At 43.9% G+C, this 20,779-nt stretch overlaps 1 protein-coding gene across 2 annotated transcripts in view; it reads left to right on the top strand.

Moving 5' to 3' along the window:
* The window catches only part of LOC115136014 (roundabout homolog 1-like), a 52,818-nt gene that overhangs the window by 15,525 nt on the left and 16,514 nt on the right, over positions 1-20,779 (top strand). For both annotated transcript variants that reach the window (XM_029671340.2, XM_029671341.2), the window contains exons 2-8: positions 14,230-14,562; positions 16,790-16,947; positions 17,389-17,509; positions 17,799-17,937; positions 18,505-18,632; positions 19,102-19,217; positions 20,519-20,750. In XM_029671340.2, the coding sequence (XP_029527200.1) occupies positions 14,230-14,562; positions 16,790-16,947; positions 17,389-17,509; positions 17,799-17,937; positions 18,505-18,632; positions 19,102-19,217; positions 20,519-20,750 (1,227 nt within the window). The remainder of the gene's footprint in view (positions 1-14,229; positions 14,563-16,789; positions 16,948-17,388; positions 17,510-17,798; positions 17,938-18,504; positions 18,633-19,101; positions 19,218-20,518; positions 20,751-20,779) is intronic.

Genomic DNA, 20,779 nt, shown 5'->3' with positions numbered 1-20,779 from the left:
GACAAGTGGACTACACGTCTCGAGTGTTCAGAAAGTTAAGTTTACGTAGCAAGAATCTTATTGACTAAAATGATTAAAATGATACAGTACTGCTGAAGTAGGCTAGCTGGCAGAGGCTGCGTTGTTGACTATGTAGGCTAGCTGGCAGTGGCTGCGTTGTTGACACTACACTAATCAAGTCGTTCCGTTGAGTGTAATAGTTTCTACTGTGCTGCTATTCGGGGCTAGCTGGCTAGCTAGCAGTGTTGATTACGTTACGTTGCGTTAAAAGAACGACAATAGCTGGCTAGCTAACCTAGGAAATCGCTCTAGACTACACAATTATCTTTGATACAAAGACGGCTATGTAGCTAGCTATGTAGCTAGCTACGATCAAACAAATCAAGCCGTTGTACTGTAATGAAATGAAATGAAAAATGTGATACTACCTGTGGAGCGAAGCGAAATGCGACCGGATTGTTGAGTGCGGAAGTTCTGTTCGGTAGACGTTGGCTAGCTGTTGGCTAGCTAGCAGTGTCTCCTACGTTAAGGACGACAAATAGCTGGCTAGCTAACCTCGGTAAATTAAGATAATCACTCTAAAACTACACACTCTAAACTACACAATTATCTTGGATACGAAGACAGCAAAGACAACTATGTAGCTAGCTAACACTACACTAATCAAGTCGTTCAGTTGAGTGTAATAGTTGTGCTGCTAATCGGTAGACGGTGGACTAGCTAACGGTGGACGTTAGCTAGCTGGCTAGCTGCAGGGCAGTGTAGACTGCGTTAGGATGACGAAATACGATAATTACGCAATTATCTATGATACAAAGACGGCTATGTAGCTAGCTAAGAAGAAATTGCTAAGATTAGACAAATCAAACCGTTGTACTATAATGAAATGTAATGAAATGTAATACTACCTGCGGACCGAGTGCAGATGCGACCGCTCGCTCCAACCCGGAAGTAGCTATTTCCGGTGGATTCCTGGGCATAATGCATCAAACTAACGGAGGTATTTGGATTTGTTTGTCTTTATGGAACAAAAGGAACATTTATTGTGTAACTGGGAGTCTCGTGAGTGCAAATATCCGAAGATCATCAAAGGTAAGTGATTTAATTTATTGCTTTTGGTCACAAAAGTCAGAATCTACTTGGCTGCTAGCTGTTTGTAATATTTTGCCGACTGAGAGAGATGTGCTCACATAAACGCTTGGATAGCTTTCGCCGAAAAGCTTTATTGAAATCTGACACGCTAGGTAGATTAACAACAAGCTTAGCAGTGTTTTGCTATATTGCACTTGTGATTTCATGAAAATTTTATATTTTTAGTGATTTAATTTGAAATTTGGCGCTCTGCAATTCAGCGGTGGTGGATGAAAATGATCCCCCTAACGGGATGGGTGCATCAAGAAGTTAACACTGCTGCACCTGCAGAGTGGTTGTTGTCATATGATAACCAGATATTGTTACCCCATTTATTTTTCCAAAAAGCTAGATCAGAGGAACAAGCATGAGTCTCTTATAGAAAGTAAAAGTCTGCATTAAACAATTTGCAATACAGGAAAATAGCCTTATGTTTAAGTAAATAATGAATACCCCTGACATTAATTGATCAAAGAGATAAAGACATAAACTTCAACCAACAACCTTGTTATGCTAATATAAGATTTTCCTAAGTATAAGTATCTCAAAAGGATTTCCATCCCATTATTAACCTCCAACAAAAAACAAACACATACTGGTCATAAAGTTACCAAAGTATTCTTACTCCCACAAGGGGGAGACATTGTACATATTTTACAATAGGCAGATATTCACCCATAGTCAGTGTTTAGTTTACCAGTTCTCAGATCAGCCTTTTCTCATTCAAGTGTTTGTGTACATTTTGTATAATAAGCGGGTGTTTGAGTAGGCTAAACCAGCTAGCTGCAGTCGCTAGCTAATTAAGTGAAAATGAAAGTGAAAAAAATATGGCTAGCTCTCTCTATTGCTCTCTCGCTTTTTCGCTTCATTTTTTGAGAAATTAATTTGTTCAAAACTGTTAAACTATTGTCTTTCTCTTTGTGGCAAACATTTTATGCACTGCAGTGCTAGCTAGCTGTACCTTATGCTTTCAGTGCTTAGTTAATTCTCTGATCTTTTGATTGGGTGTCCCCTGTGGCTCAGTTGGTAGAGCAAGGCACTTGCAATACCAGGGTTGTGGGTTTGATTCCCACAGGGGACCAGAAAGAAAATGTATGTACTCACTATTGTAAGGTGTTCTGGATAAGAGCATCTGCTAAATAACTAAAATGGAAGGAGCCACAGCCCACACAGTTATACACCTGAGCCTTCTTACTGCAGAACACAATCAATTCATCAGATTGATGCAGGTATGGGTTGTAGGGCGTCTTGGTGTTCTACATTTTTTCAATATGGGTAACTCGTAAAATAGCCTGTTTTGAACTGTATGCTAACCTGAGAAGTAGAAATCAAAAGGAGGGAAACTGGGAATTGCTAAGTAAATGGAAGAATACTCTTATTGCAATGTGCGTTGCTCTTAAAAGAGACTTTGGTTGTGCAATGTGTAGTCTATCGCAAAAGATGTTGCCTGGGAAACAGCACCCTCCTCGTAGAAGTAGGAGGTGACGGTCTCCCGCAAAGGGATTGCCTCCCGTGCTGCGTTGTAGGCCCCCATCCTTGCATCATCCTGCAGAGTAGCAGACATCTCCTCTCGCACACAGCACTGAGTCCTCGTGGCCATCCTCATGAAGTTACAGGATGCAGGACACATGTAGCCTTCACACGCCTCTGCGTTAGTAGGGTGGACCCCGATGACTCGTTGGTACTGGCTGGGGTCCCGGGTGCTCTGCTCCTAGAATCAGGCTGTCTTCGGGAAGGTCCAGGGTGCCATCTGAGGCCCTGACCATGGAGGAATTCATACCTGTCCCTTGGTTGGGAAATATCTCTCATTACAAATGATAACATTGGATAGATAGATAGATAGATAGATAGATAGATAGATAGATAGATAGATAGATAGATAGATAGATAGATAGATAGATAGATAGATAGATAGATAGATAGATAGATGCATGTGCGCACACGTGCATGTGACAACCGAAGGATCATATCAAGGATGGCATCGCAAATGAATACATAAATATCACTTGAAGCTTGATGGTGAGTTTGAATCAGATGTGTGGTGCTATGGCAAAAACCAAAATGTGCACCTCTTTGGGTCTCCAGGACCAGGTTTGAGAACCACTGCTCTTGGGACATTCATTGGGACCTCTTCATCCGCAGACAGGTTTTCACAGCTCTCTGTATCTGAGGACAGAAAACATCACAAAGAAACAGGCTTCAGTATACTGAAATTAGAAAGCACTGAATATTATGTTGCTATTATCTCTGTCCTCAGTTTTTCTCTCGAAGGACTGAAACTACACAAAAGTACCTGCCCTATCCAGAGTAGCCTACTCTCTCCCTTCTTTGACAGCTTGAGCTGCTAATCCTTTCACCCTCTTCCATTGCTGTTAGCTATCTAGCTAGCTAGCTACCTACAAATATATTTGGAGTGTGGGTTTTACATTTATTTACAAGATAGCTACCTAACTTCATATTAGCTAGCTATCTGGTGATTTATTTAATTCACATAGCTAGCTAGCTATACAGTATGTAAAGGTGGCTAGATAGCTAGCTATGTTAGCAGTTCATTTGAGCTAGCCTGCCTGCAATACTGTAGCTAGCTAGCTTTACCTGGAATGCTTTTCCAACAGTCTTAACCTCTTGCTTCTACTTGGGACGCTTGCGTCCCAACTAGAGCTCTGGAAATGCAAATGCGCTACGCTAAATGCTAATAGTATTAGTTAAAACTCAAAAGTTCATTAAAATACACATGCAGGGTATCAAATTAAAGCTACACTCGTTGTGAATCCAGGCAACAAGTCAGATTTTTAAAATGCTTTTCGGCGACAGCATGAGAAGCTATTATCTGATAGCATGCACCAATACACTACAACACAAAAGCACAGCAGGGGACGTAAACAAAATAATTAGCATTTCGGCGTTACACAAACCGCACAATAAAAATAGAAAACAGTCATTACCTTTCACCATCTTCTTTGTTGGCACTCCTAGATGTCCCATAAACACTATTGGGTGTTTATTTCGATTAAATCGGGCCATATAAAGCCAAGATATCGTTATATGTAGACTGTGTGATAAACGAAAAAAACAGCGATTTCACAATGTAACGTCATTTTTTAAAATTCAAAAAGTAGACGATAAACTTTCACAAAACACTTCGAAATACGTTTGTAATGCTACTTTAGGTATTAGTAAACGTTAATAAGCGATAAAAATCATCCGTAGGCGATGTAAAAATCATTAGCTGTCGTCTTGGAAAAAATTTCACGAGAGAGCTCTTCCGGAATGATCTGGGCGGAGACCGGAGGTAAGTGGTGCCCCTGTTTCGGTTCGACCAAGAATCAAAGATGATTCAATTCACAAGACTCTAGACAACATGGGGATGCTGTGGGAGTTGAATGCTCGGTCTTATCTAATTCGGCTCACTGTTAACAATTGCTGGAAGTGGCGCAAGGATATTTATTTCCATTTTCTGTGATCAGGTTTTCCTGCGCTTTCCGATGTAACGCACGTTATGTTATAGCCACAGTCGTGATTTAGGGTTTCCTATCCACACATTCTAACCATATGAACGTACTATATTCCTGGCATGAGTAGCAGGGCGCTGAAATGTTGCGCGATTTTTAACAAAATGTTCAAAAAAGTAGAGGGTAGGAGCAACTAGTTAAAGGAGTTCCCACATATGCTGAGCATTTGTTGGCTGCTTTTCCTTTACTCTGCCGTCCAACTCATCCCAAACCATCTCAATTTGTTTGATAGTGCGGCGCACAATAGGGCGGCACACAATTGGCCCAACGTCGTCCGGGTTTGGCCGGGGTAGGCCGTCATTGTAAATAAGAATTTGTTCTTAACTTACTTGCCTAAAGGTTAAATAAAAAATAGCCCTTACACAGCCTTGAGGTGTGTTGGGTCATTGTCCTGTTGAAAAACAAATTATAGTCCCACTAATCGCATACCAGATGGGATGGCACATCGCTGCAGAATGCTGTGGTAGCCATGCTGGTTAAGTGTACCTTGAATTCTAAGTAATTCACTGACAGTGTCACCAGCAAAGCACCATCACACCTCCTCCATGCCTCACGGTAGGAGCCACACATGCGGAGATCATCCGTTCACCTACTCTGTGACTCACAAAGACACGGCGGATGGAACCAAAAATCTCACATTTGTAGTCATCAGACCAAAGGACAGATTTCCGCTGGTCTAATCAAATCAAATGAAATGTTATTTGTCACATGCACTGATTACAACAGGTGTAGACCTTACAGTGAAATGCTAACTTACAAGCCCTTAACCAACAATGCAGTTTTAAGAAAAATACCTAAAAAAAGAATCATGTTTATTGCTCCTGTTTTTTGGCCCAATCAAGTTTTTTCTTCTTATTGGTGTCCTTTAGTAGTGGTATCTTTGCAGCAATTCGACCATGAAGGTTTGATTCAAGCAGTCTCCTCTGAACAGTTGATGTTGAGATGTATCTGTTACTTGAACTCTGTGAAGTGTTTATTTGGGCTGCTATTTCTGAGGCTGGTAACTCTAATGAACGTATCCTCTGCAGCAGAGGTAACTCTGGGTCTTCCTTTCCTGTGGTGGTCCTCATGAGAGCCAGTTTCATTGGGCTGACTCTTCTCTGTATATATCAATGATGTCGCTCTTGCTGCAGGTGATTCTTTGATCCACCTCTTCGCAGATGACACCGTTCTTTATACATCTGGCCTGTCTTTGGACACGGTGATAACAAACCTCCAAACAAGCTTCAATGCCATACAACACTCCTTCCGTGGCCTCCATCTGCTCTTAAATGTTATTAAAACTAAATGCATGCTCTTCAACCGATCACTGCCTGCACCAGCATCACTACTCTGGACGGTTCTGACTTAGAATATGCGGACAACTATAAATACCTAGGTGTCTGGCTAGACTGTAAACTCTCCTTCCAGACACATATTAAGGATCTTCAATCCAAAATAAAAATCTAGAATCAGCTACCTATTTCGCAACAAAGCAACATTCACTCATGCTGCCAAACATACCCTTGTAAAACTGACTATCCTACCGATCCTTGACTTTGGCGATGCCATTTACAAAATAGCCTCCAACACTCTGCTCAGCAAATTGGATGCAGTCTATCACAGTGCCATCCGTTTTGTCACCAAAGCCCCATATACTACCCACCACTGCGACCTGTATGCTCTCGTTGGCTGGTCATCGCTACATATTCGTCACCAGACCCACTGGCTAAAGGTCATCTATAAGTCTTTGCTAGGCAAAGCTCTGCCTTAACTCAGCTCATTGGTCACCATAATAACACCCACCCGTAGCACGCACTCCAGCAGGTATATTTCTCTGGTCATCCCCAAACCTAACACCTCCTTTGGACACCTTTTCTTCCAGTTCTCTGCTGCCAATGACTGGAACGGATTGCAAAAATGACTGAAGTTGGAGAATTATATCTCCCTCACTAACTGTCAGAGCAGCTTACCGATCGCTGCAGCTGTACATAGCCCATCTGCAAAAAAAACATCCAACCAACCACCTACTTCATCCCCAAATTTGTGTTTGTTTTTCTGCTCTTTTGCACACCAGTATTTCTACTTGCACATCCTCATCTGCACAACTATCACTCCAATGTTAATTGCTAAATTGTAATTACTTCACCACTATGGGTTATGTATTGCCTTACCTCCTTACTTCATTTGCACACACTGTACACATGTTTTTATATTGTGTTATTGACTGTACATTTGTTTATCCCATGTGTAACTCTGTGTTGTTGATTTTGTCTCACTGCTTTGCTTTATCTTGGTCAGCTCGCAGTTGTAAATGAGAACTTGTTCTCAACTGGCCTAGCTGGTTAAGGTGAGAAGAAAAAAAATCTCAAATACAAAATATGTTTCTGATTTGTTTAACACTTTTTTGGTTACTACATGATTCCATATGTGTTTTTTCATAGTTTTGATGTCTTTACTATTATTCTACAAACTACAAAATAGTAAAAATAAGGAAAAACCCTGAAATGAGTAGGTGTCCAAACTGAGTAGGTGTCCATACTTTGACTGGTATTGTATGTCACCAGTAGGCCAAGTAATTGTACCGTTAATACCTGTCATTTGGTTACATTGATTTCTGTTAATGCATGTATCATTTATTAATTTACCGTGTGAAACATAGTTTGCAGAGTTCAAAACCTGCTACACTTGTGAGAAACCAGTAGTTTTTTTTTCATAACCATCATTTATAAGTTTTGTAAATTTTGCAATTGTCTTTTGTTTGGCGTGAGCAATGTGTCATGTATTGTCATGTTATGTCTTGTTCCTGTTCTTTCTTTCTCTGTTCTTTCTTTTTTTGTTCCTGTTCTTTCTCTTCACTTCGTTTCCCCCTGCTGGTCGTATTAGGTTACCTTCTCTCCCTTTCCTTCCCCCAGCTGTTCCTCATCTCCTCTAACTACCTCGTTTACTCTCTCCCACCTGTTCCATTTTTTCCCTCTGATTAGGTCTCTATTTCTCTCTCTGTTTCTGCTTCTGTCTTTGTCAGATTCTCGTTTGCTTCACCCTTGTCCCGTCCTGTCGTAATCTGCCTCTTCATCAGATGCTACGTGTGATCAGGTACCTCTGTCCTCTACAACCCGCGCCTACCCGGAGAGACCAGCAGTCTGTTGCCGCTAACCCTGCTATTCTCCTCTGCTGCTAGAAGGGGACTCTCCTGTAAAGATCAGAGGACTTTATGATTTATTTGTCGCCCTCTCTGCGGGTTGTCTATTTTGTCAACCGATACATCTGAAGAGGATTTATGTCTTCCCTGTGTTTGGACATTAAAAGACTCTGTTTCTGTTAAACCGCTTTTGGGTCCTCACTCACCTGCATAACAGAAGAATCTGACCAAGAATGGACCCAGCGACTTCGGATCCTCTCCACTCAGCCGTCGAGATCCAGGGAGCGATGCTAGGCAGACACGAGCAGGAATTGTCTGCTGCTCGACATGCCGTTGAGACCCTGGCCGCCCAAGTCTCCGACCTCTCGAAACATATTCACCATCTCCGCCTCGATCCACCGGCTACTCCCAGGGCTTCCGAGTCTCCGGAGCCCAGAATTAATAACCCGCCGTGTTACTCTGGGGAGCCCACTGGATGCCGCTCGTTCCTCACCCAGTGTGATATTGTGTTTTCTCTCCAGCCCAACACGTACTCCAGGGGCACAGCTCGTATCGCCTACGTCATATCTCTCCTTACTGGACGGGCTCGTGAGTGGGGCACGGCAATCTGGGAGGCGAGGGCTGAGTGTACTAACCAGTATCAGAACTTTAAGGAGGAGATGATACGGGTTTTTGATCGTTCTGTTTTTGGGGAAGAAGCTTCCAGGGCCCTGTCTTCCCTATGTCAAGGTAATCGATCCATAACTGATTACTCTATAGAGTTTCGCACTCTTGCTGCATCCAGTGACTGGAACGAGCCGGCTTTGCTCGCTCGTTTTCTGGAGGGTCTCCGCGCGGAGGTAAAGGATGAGATTCTCTCCCGGGAGGTTCCTTCCAGCGTGGATTCCTTGATTGAACTCGCTATTCGCATAGAACGACGGGTTGATCTTCGTCACCGAGCTCGTGGAAGGGAGCTCGCGTTATCCGTTGCCCCCTCTCCGCATCACTACCATCTTCCTCCACTGGCTCAGGTGCTGAGCCTATGCAGCTGGGGGGTATTCGCATCTCGACTAAGGAGAGGGAACGGAGAATCACCAACCGCCTCTGTCTCTATTGCGGTTCCGCTGATCATTTTGTCATTTCATGTCCAGTAAAAGCCAGAGCTCATCAGTAAGCGGAGGGCTACTGGTGAGCGCTACTACTCAGGTCTCTCCTTCAAGATCCTGTACTACCTTGTCGGTCCATCTACGCTGGACCGGTTCGGCAGCTTCCTGCAGTGCCTTGATAGACTCTGGGGCGGAGGGCTGTTTTATGGACGAAGCCTGGGCTCGGGAACATGACATTCCTCTCAGACAGTTAGGGAGCCCACGGCCTTGTTCGCCTTGGATGGTAGTCCTCTCCCCAGGATTCAGCGTGAAACGCTACCTTTAACCCTCACTGTCTCTGGTAATCATAGCGAAACCATTTCTTTTTAAATTTTTCGTTCACCTTTTACACCTGTTGTTTTGGGCCATCCCTGGCTAGTGTGTCATAATCCTTCTATTAATTGGTCTAGTAATTCTATCCTCTCCTGGAACGTCTCTTGTCATGTGAAGTGTTTAATGTCTGCTATCCCTCCTGTTTCCTCTGTCTCTTCTTCACAGGAGGAGCCTGGTGATTTGACAGGGGTGCCGGAGGAATATCACGATCTGCGCACGGTGTTCAGTCGGTCCAGGGCCACCTCCTTCCTCCGCACCGGTCGTATGATTGTAGTATTGATCTCCTTCCGGGAACCACTCCCCCGGGGTAGACTATACTCTCTGTCGGCTCCCGAACGTAAGGCTCTCGAAGATTATTTGTCTGTAGCTCTCGACGCCGGTACCGTAGTCCCTTCCTCCTCTCCCGCCGGAGCGGGGTTTTTTTGTTAAGAAAAGGACGGGACCCTGCGCCCCTGCGTGGATTATCGAGGGCTGAATGACATAACGGTTAAGAATCGTTATCCGCTTCCCCTTATGTCTTCAGCCTTCGAGATCCTGCAGGGAGCCAGGTTTTTCACTAAGTTGGACCTTCGTAACGCTTACCATCTCGTGCGCATCAGGGAGGGGGTCGAGTGGAAAACGGCGTTTAACACTCCGTTAGGGCACTTTGAATACCGGGTTCTGCCGTTCGGCCTCGCTAACGCTCCAGCTGTCTTTCAGGCATTAGTGAATGATGTACTGAGAGACATGCTGAACACCTTTGTTTTCGTTTACCTTGACGATATCCAGATTTTTTCACCGTCACTCCAGATTCATGTTCAGCACGTTCGACGTGTCCTCCAGCGCCTTTTAGAGAATTGTCTTTATGTGAAGGCTGAGAAGTGCTCTTTTCATGCCTCCTCCGTCACATTTCTCGGTTCTGTTATTTCCGCTGAAGGCATTAAGATGAATCCCGCTAAGGTCCAAGCTGTCAGCGATTGGCCCGTCCCTAAGTCACGTGTCGAGCTGCAGCGCTTTCTCGGCTTCGCAAATTTCTATCGTCGTTTTATCCGTAATTTCGGTCAGGTGGCAGCTCCTCTCACAGCCCTTACTTCTGTCAAGACGTGCTTTAAGTGGTCCGTTTCTGCCCAGGGAGCTTTTGATCTCCTCAAGAAGTGTTTTACATCCGCACCTATCCTTGTTACACCTGACGTCTCTAGACAGTTCATTGTCGAGGTTGACGCGTCAGAGGTGGGCGTGGGAGCCATTCTTTCCCAGCGCTCCCATTCTGACGACAAGGTCCACCCTTGCGCGTATTTTTCTCATCGCCTGTCGCCGTCGGAACGTAACTATGATGTGGGAAACCGCGAACTGCTCGCCATCCGCTTAGCCCTAGGCGAATGGCGACAGTGGTTGGAAGGGGCGACCGTTCCTTTTGTCGTTTGGACTGACCATAGGAACCTTGAGTACATCCGTTCTGCCAAACGACTTAATGCCCGTCAGGCTCGTTGGGCGCTGTTTTTCGCTCGTTTCGAGTTCGTTATTTCTTATCGTCCGGGCTCTAAGAACACCAAGCCTGATGCTTTATCCCGTCTCTTCAGTTCTTCAGTAGCCTCCACCGAGGGGATTCTCCCTGAGGGGCGTGTTGTCGGGTTGACTGTCTGGGGAATTGAGAGGCAGGTAAAGCAAGCACTCACTCACACTCCGTCGCCGCGCGCTTGTCCTAGGAACCTTCTTTTCGTTCCCGTTCCTACTCGTCTGGCCGTTCTTCAGTGGGCTCACTCTGCCAAGTTAGCCGGCCACCCCGGCGTTCGGGGTACGCTTGCTTCTATTCGCCAGCGTTTTTGGTGGCCCACTCAGGAGCATGACACGCGTCGTTTCGTGGCTGCTTGTTCGGACTGCGCGCAGACTAAGTCCGGTAACTCCCCTCCTGCCGGCCGTCTCAGACCGCTTTCCATTCCCTCTCGACCGTGGTCTCACATCGCCTTAGACTTTATTACCGGACTGCCTTCGTCAGCGGGGAAGACTGTTATTCTAACGGTTGTCGATAGGTTCTCTAAGGCGGCTCATTTTATTCCCCTCGCTAAGCTACCTTCTACTAAAGAGACGGCACAAATCATCATTGAGAATGTTTTCAGAATTCATGGCCTTCCGTCAGACGCCGTTTCGGACAGGGGTCCGCAATTCACGTCTCAATTTTGGAGGGAGTTTTGCCGTTTGATTGGGGCTTCCGTCAGTCTCTCTTCCGGTTTTCACCCCCAGTCTAACGGTCAAGCAGAACGGGCCAATCAGACTATTGGTCGCATCTTACGCAGTCTTTCTTTTCGTAACCCTGCGTCTTGGGCAGAACAGCTCCCCTGGGCAGAATACGCTCACAACTCGCTTCCTTCGTCTGCGACCGGGCTATCTCCTTTTCAGAGTAGCCTCGGGTACCAGCCTCCTCTGTTCTCGTCCCAGCTTGCCGAGTCCAGCGTCCACTCCGCTCAGGCTTTTGTCCAACGTTGTGAGCGCACCTGGAAGAGGGTCAGGTCTGCACTTTGCCGTTATAGGGCGCAGACTGTGAGAGCCGCTAATAAGCGTAGGACTAAGAGTCCTAGATATTGTCGCGGTCAGAGAGTATGGCTCTCCACTCAAAACCTTCCCCTTAAGACAGCTTCTCGCAAGTTGACCCCGCGGTTCATTGGTCCGTTCCGTATTTCTCAGGTCATTAATCCTGTCGCAGTGCGACTTCATCTTCGTCGCGTCCACCCGGTCTTCCATGTCTCCTGTGTTAAGCCCTTTCTTCGCGTCCCCGTTCGTCTCCCCCCATCCTTGTCGAGGGCGCACCTATCTACAGGGTCCGTAAAATTTTGGACATGCGTCCTCGGGGCCGTGGTCATCAGTACCTAGTGGATTGGGAGGGGTACGGTCCTGAGGAAAGGAGTTGGGTTCCATCTCGGGACGTGCTGGACCGTTCGCTGATCGATGATTTCCTCCGTTGCCGCCAGGTTTCCTCCTCGAGTGCGCCAGGAGGCGCTCGGTGAGTGGGGGGGTACTGTCATGTATTGTCATGTTATGTCTTGTTCCTGTTCTTTCTCTTCACTTCGTTTCCCCCTGCTGGTCGTATTAGGTTACCTTCTCTCCCTTTCCTTCCCCCAGCTGTTCCTCATCTCCTCTAACTACCTCGTTTACTCTCTCCCACCTGTTCCCTTTTTTCCCTCTGATTAGGTCTCTATTTCTCTCTCTGTTTCTGCTTCTGTCTTTGTCAGATTCTCGTTTGCTTCACCCTTGTCCCGTCCTGTCGTAATCTGCCTCTTCATCAGATGCTACGTGTGATCAGGTACCTCTGTCCTCTACAACCCGCGCCTACCCGGAGAGACCAGCAGTCTGTTGCCGCTAACCCTGCTATTCTCCTCTGCTGCTAGAAGGGGACTCTCCTGTAAAGATCAGAGGACTTTATGATTTATTTGTCCCCCTCTCTGCGGGTTGTCTATTTTGTCAACCGATACATCTGAAGAGGATTTATGTCTTCCCTGTGTTTGGACATTAAAAGACTCTGTTTCTGTTAAACCGCTTTTGGGTCCTCACTCACCTGCATAACACAATGAGCATGTCTCTGTCTGGTTTCTCTGTCCTGATAATGTTCAGGCAACGTGCACATCTGAGCACGCATAGAAGTACCTGGACTGCTGCATGCAAATTTAGGAAAGTGCCCATTTGGGATGTCTGAGTTCTGATGATCCCATATATACAGTTGAAGTCAGAAGTTTTACATACATTTAGGTTGGAGTCATTAAAACACGTTTTTCAACCACTCTACAAATTTCTTGTTAACAAACTATAGTTTTGGCAAGTCGATTAGGACATCTACTTTGTGCATGACACAAGTAATTTTTCCAACAATTGTTTACAGACAGATTATTTCACTTATAATTCACTGTATCACAATTCCAGTGGGTCAGAAGTGTAAATACACTAAGTTGACTGTGCCTTAAAAACATCTTGGAAAATTCCAGAAAATTATGTCATGGCTTTTAAAGCTTCTGACAGGCTAATTTACATAATTTGAGTCAATTGGAGGTGTACCTGTGGATATATTTCAAGGCCTACCTTCAAACTCAGTGCCTCTTTACTTGACATCATGGGAAAATCAAAAGAAATCAGCCAAGACCCCAGAAAATAATTGTAGACCTCCACAAGTCTTGTTCATCCTTGGGAGCAATTTCCAAACGCCTGAAGGGAGCACGTTCATCTGTACAAACAATAGTACGGAAGTATAAACACCATGGGAACACGCAGGAAGGAGACGCGTTCTGTCTCCTAGAGATGAACGTACTTTGGTGCGAAAAGTGCAAGTCAATCCCAGAACAACAGCAAAGGACCTTGTGAAGATGCTAGAGGAAATCGTACAAAAGTATCTATATCCATAGTAAAATGAGACCTATATCGACATAACCTGAAAGGCCGCTCAGCAAGGAAGAAGCCACTGCTCCAAAGCTGCCATAAAAAAGCCAGACTACGGTTTGCAACTACACATGGGGATAAAGATCGTACTTTTTGGAGAAATGTCCTATGGTCTGATGAAACAAAAATAGAACTGTTTGACCATAATGACCATCGTTATGTTTGGAGGAAAAAGGGGGAGGCTTGCAAGCTGAAGAACACCATCCCAACCGTGAAGCACAGGGGTGGCAGCGTCATGTTGTGGGGGTGCTTTGCTGCAGGAGGGTCTGGTGCACTTCACAAGATAGATGGCATCATGAGGTAGGAAATTATGTGGATATATTGAAGCAATCCCGTACATACGACTAATACAACTTGAACTTGAAAGAACCTGCATTTTCAGCAGGATTTTTTTCTACTGGTTTTATTTGTTAGCTTTAGGCCTATCTATGGGAAACAACTATGACTTAATCGTCTTGGATCCCATTCGATGCTAAATGCATAGTATGCATTGTAATAGTAATAAACTATTTTCAGATCTTCTGTGAATTAACAGACGCAATAGCCTACTTTGACAGAACCTGAATTTCTCCATCTTTCCTCCGTCCACTGTTCTTGTTCCCTCCAGGTTCCAGACTGAGGACGGATGTGGTGGAGGTGCGCCCGCGGATTGTCCACCACCCCTCAGATGTGGTGGTCAAGGTAGGCAGCCCCGCCACCCTCTCCTGCCGCGCCGACGGCACACCCGAGCCCTCCATTGAGTGGCTCCGCAATGGCCAGCCCCTGGAGATGGACAAGCTGGACAGCCAATCGCGGCCCATCGTCCTATCGGAGGGCAGCCTTTTTTTCCTCAGCGTGGTGCCAGGGAGGCGGAGTCAGTCACATGAGGGCGTGTATGCCTGCATGGCAAGGAACAGCGCTGGCAAGGCTACCAGCCGCAACGCCTCCCTCTATATCGCAGGTAAGACTATGGGGATGTCTTTCAAATTAGATGGACATGCGTATCTTGTTATAAATTCCAAGATGCCATGCAGAAATAATTGCACAGTAGGATGGAGAGGTACCATGTTATAAAAAGGTCCCACTGTTATAGATCATGTGAGTGAAGAGACTATGTATCAGTCTCAGCAGTGGGCAGACTAACTAATAAACCACTCAAGGGCTTGATTGGCTGACTCAGGTGTGCTCATACTGAGATGGAACCAAAGCCACACACAGCTGCCTTCTAAGCATTTAAAAACACTATGCCAGATGCATATGAAAATCTGGCCTTAGAATACATTCTGTTGTCTTGGTTGGATGGCACTCTGTGGCTCCTACATCCTGTCCCATTAACCTCTCTCCCTCCATGCTGATCTTAAATGTGATATCAAGCTGATATATTATCCTTCAGGTCCACAGAAAGCCCGCAGTAACCACAGACCCCTGCTCCAGAGAGAAAGCGAGAGACATTGAGATTGTCCGTGTGATTGCTGAGTAGAATTATTATTATAAATATATTTTTAAAAACATTTATTTAACTAGGCAAGTCAGTTAAGAACAAATTCTTATTTACAATGATGGCCTACCAAAAGGCCAAAGGTCTCCTGTGGGGACCAGGGCTGGGATTTAAAAATATATATATTTATATGTATATACGTATAGGTCAAAACACACATCACGACAAGAGACAACACAACTCTACATAAAGAGAGACCCAAGACAACAACACAGCATGGTAACAATATGGTAGCAGCACAAAACATGGTATAAACATTATTGGGCACAGACAACCACACCAAGGACAAGAAGGTAGAGACAGCAATACATCACGCAAAGCAGCCACAACTGTCAGTAAGAGTGTCCATGATTGTCTTTCTTTGAATGAAGAGATTGAGATAAAACTGTCCAGTTTGAGTGTTTGTTGCAGCTCGTTCCAGTCGCTAGCTGCAGCAAACTGAAATTAAAGGGGGTCCAAAATCAATGTTTACCACATTCCCGGGACAAACACTGCTAATTTACCCCTAACGCCCAGCCTCTGTTTGCACACAAAATAGGGTCACCCACAGAGCACTGGATTCCTGAGCTGGCTGGTATAATTAGTGGCTGATTGACTTGTTGGGGGGACTTCCCTGGAGCAGTACGTGGTGGAGGCATGGAGCCATTGGCACTTTACTTTCGATTGAGTTATAGAAGCAGATCGATTGTAGTATAGTTTGCGTTTAACCTTTTATTTATCCAGGTTAGTCTCAATAAGATAATTGTGCAATTGTGACCTTTTATAAGTTATAGTTGAATTGGTTCGGTTAGTAGCCTCTACAGTCATGAACCATGCAGCACTGTTAATTCAAGAGTTGTGCTAAGTTCTCTATCATAGCTAGACAATTATTGAGTTCAAGAATACCCGTAATACATGTTAAAGAAGTCCAGCCTTGGATGAAGAGTGGAGATATTCCAGTAGTAGTTTATGGCACTAGACCATTGTAACCATAAATGTGACCAAGTAGACGCCAAATACTTTTTGTCTCATGATTCCATGTGGTGTCATAACATAGGTATTGCATTAGGACATCAGTGAAGATTTAAACAGACATCCTAAACATGTGGTAATGTACACATGCAAGGGGAAAATACCATTGTCTCTGTCCTTTTGGATATAATGGAAGGGAGCTCCTTAGACCTTCAACTGAAATGTTTCACAGTGACTCTTAACGATTGAGTAAACAAGTCCCTGCAAAGACGTCAGGCTTGTCTGTCATGTACTTGTGTTAATATCAATGTAGACGGGTCAAATTTGCTGTATGAATTGTTTGGGACCTCTGGGGAATATATGAGGTTGTTGATGGGGCTACACTGGACAAAAGCACTGTGTATTCCGTGTATAAAATATATGGATATTTAGAGCTGTGCGATGTGGCCCAAAACGTATAGTGTGATATGGTGTGGTAATGGTACTGTGAAATAAGATAAATCATTAGATTAGTTTATTATAAGCCTTGCAAATTTTCGGTGGTCAAAAGTCAAGTCAAGCAGACAGTGGTGCGTGTGGTGCGTGTGGTGCTGGGCACATGTTTCCCAGGCAATGTTTATTAACTACAGGCTTGTAGACTGACTTTGACTTTGTTATCCAATGTAATGTTATGGCCTTGTGCACCAGCTAGTCTCAAACCCACTGTTTATGAATGGACGACCTCTGTGTGTTCTTTCAGCTCTGCGTGAGGACTTCCGGGTGCAGCCCTGTGACGTGGAGGTGGCTGTGGGGGAGGTAGCGGTGATGAACTGCAGCCCGCCGGTAGGCCACCCCGAGCCCAATGCCACCTGGAGAAAAGACGGGGTCCCCATCAACAACACCAATCCGCACTACACTGTGAGACCTCCTTTATAACATAGCGACATGCTTTGTAGGGCTTTCTTTCTATGCTTCTTGAAATTAGAAATTGACAATGGGACAGTTGTCAGTGTGCATTTCTGTGCAGTAAATGTATTTTCAAGACCCTATGGTTTTTCCATAATATGGAACAGATGTTCTATATTATTGTAATTCATTTTTTGAACTAATTTCCAGAGGTGGCAGGAGCTGAAATGCATACTGTTTTGAATACTTATTTCTCAAATCAAATCGGTGGTAACACAGTATTGCCAACAGAGGGCACTGTTGTACAACATTTTGATTAAAACCACAGGCTGCTTCAGACATTTTCCTCCATTATTAATAAAAGAGGACATGTCACCTTGGATGAAGAACTATCCCCCCAAAAATCCTTGTTTATTTGTAACTGTATGTGCATGATCCCCATGTGATCTATAGGAACTGAATGGGAAGTTGATAATCGCCCCAGCCCAGAAAAATGACTCTGGCGTGTACATCTGTGTGGCCTCCAACACTGTGGGAGTAAGAGAGAGCAGGGCCGCCCGCCTGTCTGTCCTAGGTAAGATGAACCCTGACTCCATGTACAGGACCATTTCAGCAATAACCTTTTTTACCATACTGAGCCAAGCTGTACTTTGCTGGCCTGGTTATGCATCCACCATAGTTGCTGGAAATGAAAATGTGAAAAGAACAGAGTCCACACAGTACAGTTTGGGTCGGCACATCAGGGTGAAAAAGGTATGTCAGTGTTTGCTATTGATATAAGGGATAGCATGGAATTGAATGCTTAGAGATATGATATGAATAACCATAATTTGTGTATTTGCCCATGCTTTCTCCATCCCCAGCCAAGCCAGTGTTGGTGCTGAAGCCTCAGGATGTGTCGGTGGGGACAGGAGAGTCTGCCCAGTTCTACTGCGAGGCTAAAGGAGACCCCATGCCAGCTGTGGAGTGGAGCCGAGTGCAGGGCCCTCTGCCCAACGGCAGGTCTGATTCTTGATTCAACAAAAAAAACTTTATTGTCCATTAAATCTACACTAGAAACTGTTCTTGACATGAGGTTTACAACATGTGGTTTGTATGCATGACTGTAAGTCGCTTTGGATAAATGCGTCTGCTAAATGGCTTATATTATTATATACAGGAGGTCAAAAAGTATTTGGATGGTGACAATATATATATTATTTTGGCTCTGTACTCCAGCACTTTGGATTTGAAATGATACAATGACTATGAGGTTAAAGTGCAGACTGTCAGCTTTAATTTGAGGGTGAACCGTTTAGAAATTACAGCACTTTTTGTACATAGTCACCCCCGTTTTAAGGAACCAAAATTATTTAGACAAATTCACTTGTGTATTAAAGTAGACAAAAGTCTTGGGGGTGTAATCTTTGTGTCTCTTTGAGCTATTCTTCTGTACAGTCAGTACATGTGTCATAACATGCATTATTAGTATGCAATAATATTAATATTAATAAGTAATTCTTTGATTTCTAATCATTTCATACAGTTTCTATAGTGAATGTTGTGTTGGTTGCTGTGTCATGTTTGTAGGTATCTAGTGAATCCTGACCAGAGCCTCCAGATCCACTACGTGACACCACAGGATTCTGGGAGGTACACCTGCACAGCTGTCAACGACGTGGGGGTGGTCACCGCCAGCGCACAGCTTGTGGTGGAGGGTAAGAGTACTTAGCTTGAGCCTTCACCACTACATTTATGTGTTGTGTATTTGTTGAATGTGTAATGTACCATGTTTATTTTGCATACAGCAGTACTGTTTGTCTAAGACAGTTTCCCCCTGAGGGAAATTAAAGTTGATCCTATCCTATTTCCTTACAGCTAGAATAGAATGTATTTCTTTCTCCCAGGGGAATACAGAAAACTCTACTGGAATGCTAAACAAGGACCATATTATTCACAATATTTGCAGGATGTAACACAAACAAAAACATTACTTTGTATGATGTTTGTGAGATGGTGAAGGAAATGAGTGTGGTTCAAAGTAAACCGTTTTTAGGAGCACTATGAGACTTTTCGTTACATGGAGTTTAGTTTGTGTCAATTTCAGTGCCAGTAGGGAATTTCAATTTATGAATAGAAAAGTGTACAACATTATTTTCTATGAAGATTTTTCTCGATCCTTCACAGGAGCTGCAAGCACCAGACAGAGGGACCTTCACAGAGAGTTGTCGGACCTGCGCATAGCTCTGGAGAATGTGACGGTGCTGACTCCAAACTCCAACATGTCCCAAGTGCAGTGGAAGGTACAGACATCAGACACGTCACATGGAGGTTCATGTATTTCTATGAAAACTGTTTTCACATAACAGATGACTGCATCAAGACGTTGAGAGAGTATCCCCCAGCTAACACTTCAATAGTGAACTCCTAATATAAGGAATTTACCTTTGTCCTGACATTTTTTGTTTGTTTAGAACAATATTTTCATGTCACAAACCACATTTCCATCCTGTTTTTTATGCGAGTAAAGGCAAACCGTTTGTCAAAAAAAATGATGACAGCTGTGATGGAAACAGGAAGTTTCTGGACAATTTTATAAATGACGACAGATCATTTGTTCGTTTGACATGGTGGGATCTTTTTGTGCCTCTAAAATCAATTATGCGAGAAATGGAAATGCCTTCATGAGCAAATATTAATATACACAAAATCGTCTATGTCATCACGCACTGATTTATATCCGCAACAAGTCCGTTTGGTGGAAACACACCACTGGTGGCAAAATGCACATATTTTCTTTATGCGCATTTTAGACTATTCACATGAAAATCTGTCTCCAATTGGATGGAAATCTAGCTACAGATAACATTCAAAGAATTCAAAACTGCCATAATGTTCCGTCATTTTTGTAATTATCAAGTAATCAATGGCAATCTATGTTAACTTTGGCAATTTATACCTGAATACATTTATTTTGTAAAATGTATTCATATTTAGTATTCATTTTTTATATCTGTGTCCATATTATCCATGAGTTTCAAGTGGATATACCATATGGCTTGCCTAGTTAAATAAAGGTTAAATAAAAAATGTTTTTACATTTAAATGGTTAAAGAGGAAATAGCTTAATTAATGAAAAAATAATATAATCAACTGGCATTGTTTTCAATTAACTCTGCAACTCCTCTAACTATTTACTTTTTTCATAACTGCCACCAGTTTGGCTGCAAAAGATTTACAACAAAAGACATATTGACATAGTAAAATAAATAAAGGTGTGTAATTTTTTTAATATATATATTTCATGCTGAAACTCACATATTAAACACCAATGGTATTCACAAAGTCTATGGTTTTATATTTAGGCTAATGTTTTACAGCTTTGCCAGTGTATTTGTTATTTTTTTAAATAATCGTATTTGATTATTTTATATATTTGACATGTGATAAGGCCACACAGAAGAAGGCTATAGATAGTTTACTGGTAAAATTCAAATGTTACCAGTAATATACCCTCCCATTGCAACCCTGGTTTCTACACTCAAAAGCGCAAATCTCATTAATGCTTGATAACTGTCTTTCTTTTTTGTTCTTTTTCTTTCAGCTCCAGTCTTTCCCAACCCAGCCTCAATACCTGGATGGTTTCGAGGTCCTCTGTCGCTCTCTCTTGCCCGCCAGTTCGGACTGGGCTGCTAAGAGAGTGCCACTACCCAACTTTCAAACGCTGGTCGGCCCGCTCAAGAGGGGCTACAAGTATGACTTCAAAGTGCGTCCCTACGGCAGCAGCTTGTATGGCCGGGAGAGCAACACCAGGCACCTGCGTGTACCTGAAACGGGTAAGGAAGGGTTCAAAAAAGTTAGCAGG

This window comes from Oncorhynchus nerka, linkage group LG10 (genome assembly GCF_034236695.1).
Source record: "Oncorhynchus nerka isolate Pitt River linkage group LG10, Oner_Uvic_2.0, whole genome shotgun sequence".
Taxonomy (NCBI): Eukaryota; Metazoa; Chordata; class Actinopteri; order Salmoniformes; family Salmonidae; genus Oncorhynchus; species Oncorhynchus nerka.
This window is presented reverse-complemented; position numbering and strand designations above follow the sequence as displayed.